The sequence below is a fragment of the Cryptomeria japonica genome, chromosome 3, assembly GCF_030272615.1.
Source record: "Cryptomeria japonica chromosome 3, Sugi_1.0, whole genome shotgun sequence".
In the NCBI taxonomy this organism is placed as follows: domain Eukaryota; kingdom Viridiplantae; phylum Streptophyta; class Pinopsida; order Cupressales; family Cupressaceae; genus Cryptomeria; species Cryptomeria japonica.
Genome location: NC_081407.1, coordinates 760,510,325 through 760,514,868, shown reverse-complemented (window position 1 = coordinate 760,514,868; position 4,544 = coordinate 760,510,325). Strand labels below are relative to the sequence as shown.

Sequence of the window (4,544 nt, the reverse complement as noted above, 5' to 3'; positions counted from 1 at the left end):
ATTAGGGACTCCTTTCCCATAGAAATATATATAGGTATCACGTCTCTATGACATCATCCTACCATTAATCTTACATAATGTGTTTTATTGCGTTAACAAGTTTATCAAGTTTTGATAATGTTAGATTTCTTAGTAATTGTATTCTTGTCCTCAGGCAATAAAAACGAAGAGCGTGGACACCATGTGAGTGCAAAAGTACTCCTAAATTGGTAAGAAATTGAGGAACAACATGCGACAATAGGATTCTCGAAATTGTGTCGCCAATCCCCTGTGCAAATTGCGGAAGAGGAAAGTCATTTATAACCAAAGACAAATATACTTGTGGGCCATATCACCTTTGCCAATGTTTCTCATGTTTTAATGTGAAACCCAATTTCGCCGAAAGAAGTTTTACTTCTGAATAACTCAGTGGACTCAAACCCCTTCGATTGCGGAAAGAAAACTAATTTTCTTCTGTAAGGAGGCGACAATCTACACCATTTTCAAACTTTTTGTTGAAAAAATAATGAAACATTAGATCACCATCAAAGTTTTTATCTCTATGTTTCTCTAAGAGATTTGAAGAAATACAACGTTTCACCGAAACGTTGGCATTAACATGCCCAAAAACGTTGAAGGAATACTCTCTCACATCATTACTTCCTGTTGTTTATGGGTGTAGATAAGGTCAGCCGCTCTAGGATAATCCTAGATGCTATTCATGTGCTTTGCCGTAATAAACGCAACGTGATAACGTGCATATAACCATATTTTCAACCGGTCGGTCAAGATTCCCAGTTCGCTACAGATTTTACAGAGTCTGAGTTTGTATATAAGAGAGCCCCAAGCCATAGCATTTCATACAACCATTGTAGGCTTCCTCTCATCGAAAATGGCCAGCAGTCGAGCCTTGCAGCCGTTGCTTCTCTTACTTGCTTTGTTTTTATTCAAGTCAGAGATGGCGAAATCAATTAGAACTCCTGCAAATATGACGAAGGCTGAAAATGGTGTTAAATATCATGTTGAGAAGCCAGAGCTTGTAGCACAAATGGTAGAAAGGTAAGCATGTCGCGTTTGAGATGCTTAAGATAATTTAGAGAATTTACTAAAGGTGGTATGGAAATGAAATGTAATCTTACTCCATTCAGTGCATTAATATGAAATGATAAAATAGAAAATTTATTATAATATGTTCTATTTATTCTTATGGTATTGCTCGGTGTTTTCTTTACTGTATTTTCTATACTATTATTCATGTAATTTTAGTTGGTACGTAGCTGTTATAGAACAAATTTCTATTCCCCACATTGGATAGCTAATAATTGTCGTTGTTGAGATGGATTCAATGTACGAAAAATTCACCACAGGAAAGGTATTTAAGTCAGATCAATATAGAAAACTTTAAAGTTCGAGCATTGTTTTATAGCTAGCATTTGTTGCAGACACTCGAGATTATTTACAAATTTCAAGAACTACTGTGCAGGACTCTGAATGCTTCGAGAAGGAAGCTGAGCTCATGCGGAACGGGGAACCCCATTGACGATTGTTGGCGTTGTGATCCCAACTGGGTTAATAACAGAAATAGACTGGCTGACTGTGCCATCGGATTTGGCAAAAACGCCATTGGAGGTCAGAATGGTAGGTTTTATATAGTTACAGATCCAAATGATGATGACCCCGTGAATCCTCGACCCGGCACTCTGCGGCACGCTGTTATTCAAACCGAGCCTCTCTGGATTATTTTCCAAAGAGATATGGTTATTCAGCTCAAGGAGGAGCTCATCATGAATAGTTATAAGACTATTGATGGTAGAGGAGCCAACGTTCATATAGCAAATGGAGCTTGCATTACAATTCAGTATGTGACCAATATCATCATACATGGCATCCATATCCACGACTGTAAGCCTGCAGGAAATACAAATGTGAGGAGCTCACCCACTCATTACGGGTACAGGACCAGGAGTGACGGAGATGGGATTTCCATCTTTGGATCAAGCGCAATTTGGGTAGACCACTGTTCATTGTCAAGTTGTGCAGATGGGCTGATCGACGCCATAATGGGGTCCACTGCTATAACCATTTCAAACAGCTTTTTCACTCACCATGACAAGGTATTTAAAACTGCTTGTTTGGTCTGCCATGAATTTACTTTATTTATAAAAGGTTTCACTATTATATTTCTATCACATGCATCTTAGAGTAGCGTACTAAAAGCCTATTAGTAGACAAACATAAAAAAATGAGTATTTATTAAATTGTCAATAAACGCTATTTCTCAAGTCAGATATTTATTGGCTTTTGCAGGTGATGCTCCTCGGACACAGTGACGCCTATACCCAGGACGTCAAAATGCAAGTAACAGTTGCATTCAACCACTTTGGAGAAGGACTTGTTCAGCGTATGCCCAGGTTTGAATAGAATTTTATAACTACTCTGTATTCCTTGCACATACCACGATACAACTTCCTGAAGTTTATTTGTTTAAGTTTAAGAAATGAATGTTATGATGCAGATGCCGACATGGATACTTCCATGTGGTGAACAATGATTACACCCACTGGGAAATGTATGCAATCGGGGGAAGTGCAAACCCCACCATTAACAGCCAAGGCAACAGATTCCTTGCTCCTGATTATCGATTCCACAAGGAGGTAAAAGACCTGTACAACTCAATATATCACTTATATCTTTGGTATTAAATGGATGTAAAATAGCTATGGTATGGGTAATGTGCAGGTGACAAAGCACGAAGATTCAACACAAGGCAATTGGAGATCAGTGGGAGATCTAATGTTAAATGGGGCATTCTTCACAGCATCAGGGGCTGGAGCATCCTCAAGCTATGCCAAAGCTTCGAGTATGGCAGCAAGGCCTTCTTCTATTGTGGGCTCTATCACTGCAAGTTCAGGTGTTCTCACCTGCAGAAAAGGTTCCAGCTGTTAGACCAAAATATATGTATTATGTATAAACTGTTAGAAATCCTTCAATTCTGTAACTTGGCAAGCATGGCCACACTGAATGAGGGTTCTTAGTTATTTTAGTTTTGTTCGTGTAGACACTCGGGTCACTAATTACTAAAGTGGAATATATTAGTAATCTTATTCTCAAGTTTGAAGCGTAGTGGTGGAACGTTAAGTCAATATGGTTTTTATTATTTTGATTGCCACTAAAAACAAATTTTAAGCTATGCTGCAGAAGGACTGCGGTATATACACATAGAATAGTTGAATTTATGTCCATACTAGTATTTCAGAAAATTAATTTGTGTGAATTTTTTCCTAAAACTATTTACACGCCTGGTATAATTGCACACACACAGCTAAATAAATTCGCTTCAACGGGACGTGTATTGGCCTTTTGAGTTCGATTGCTCTATTAATATTTTTTATTTAATATTAAATAGAGTATAATTAAGTCGTAGAAATTGAGATATTTTAGAGTAGAATTGCCTTTCCATTTAGATAGATTAAATAAATACAATAAATTTGTTATATAATTTAGATTAAACGCATGGAAAGTTGAAAAAAATAAATTGGATAAATTGATTTTTTTAAGAAATTGAAGGGTATGGATAATTAATTATTACATTAATGATTACGATGTATAGTATATATTCTACTCATTTTTATATTAAAAATATAGATAATTTAAAAAATTTCATTGCCAAATATTAGATACAAAATTTTAATTGAGCTTATGTTGATTATGTGATTGTCGATTAATTTTACACTATACATGTCTAATTTGTAACCCTAGACCTTATTTATTACAACATATACTTTTTCTCTCTAATTTGGTAGATACTCTACTCTTGATTTATTGTTAAGGACTTGGGATATTTATAACTACAACACAAAGATAGTGAAATAACAATGACCATGTTCTCCTCCTCCCTTAATTAGAATAGTTTTCTTTATTGTGACAAATATACCTAGATGTTAATTTTGATACAATATTTTTATTCCATTTAATGTTCCTAAGCTCATTCCAAATAGGAATGGATATTCAATGATTTATTAATAGTCAATTGATATCTTAAAATATGGAGACATAATGGATAATTCCATGTTCTACAAACTCAACTCTTAATCACTATAAGGATAGAAAAGAAATTTGAAATTTAAAATAAATTTATTGTTCGTTAAGATTCAAGACAAGCAAGATCAATTCTTGATACCATAAAAATGGTCCAAGAAAAATAGATATATAATATAATGATTGTGGGCGAATGTATGCAAACATAGGAAAAAAATGATGAGAATGTGTAAATATAAATATAGATAAGATAAAGATAAGAATGAATATATATTGATGTATGGAAAATGGAGTAAAAGAACATAGATTGAAATTGGGGAAGGAGCCAAACTTAGTAAAAATACTTTTTACATGTCATTGTGTAACTATATCAATTTTTTTTTGACAAAATAGACTCAAACTAAATGGTATTTGGGATGGGTATCTAATTTCACTATCACACTTCTCCCCCACTTTGAGGTGCATGTGAATCCTAGAATGAAGATGTATTTCAAAGTAAATGAGTACTCAAAAACATGTATGGAAGT

The 4,544-nt window shown here is 34.7% G+C and overlaps 1 protein-coding gene across 1 annotated transcript; it reads left to right on the top strand.

Annotated features, from left to right (window-relative positions):
- The first annotated feature begins 859 nt into the window (after positions 1-859).
- LOC131068888 (probable pectate lyase 18) lies at positions 860-3,090 on the top strand. The gene is made up of 5 exons (XM_058004161.2): positions 860-1,038; positions 1,463-2,093; positions 2,287-2,390; positions 2,495-2,633; positions 2,719-3,090. Exons 1-5 carry the CDS (start codon positions 872-874, stop codon positions 2,923-2,925), a joined length of 1,248 nt encoding a protein of 415 aa, XP_057860144.1. The 5' UTR covers positions 860-871; the 3' UTR covers positions 2,926-3,090.
- Positions 3,091-4,544: the final 1,454 nt, after the last annotated feature.

Coding starts and splice junctions, on each gene's coding strand:
- LOC131068888 (XM_058004161.2), top strand. CDS start 872: ATGGCCAGCAGTCGAGCCTTGCAGCCGTTGCTTCTCTTACTTGCTTTG. Junction 2,391..2,494: donor CTTGTTCAGCGTATGCCCAG/GTTTGAATAGAA, acceptor GTTATGATGCAG/ATGCCGACATGGATACTTCC. Junction 2,634..2,718: donor ATTATCGATTCCACAAGGAG/GTAAAAGACCTG, acceptor GGTAATGTGCAG/GTGACAAAGCACGAAGATTC.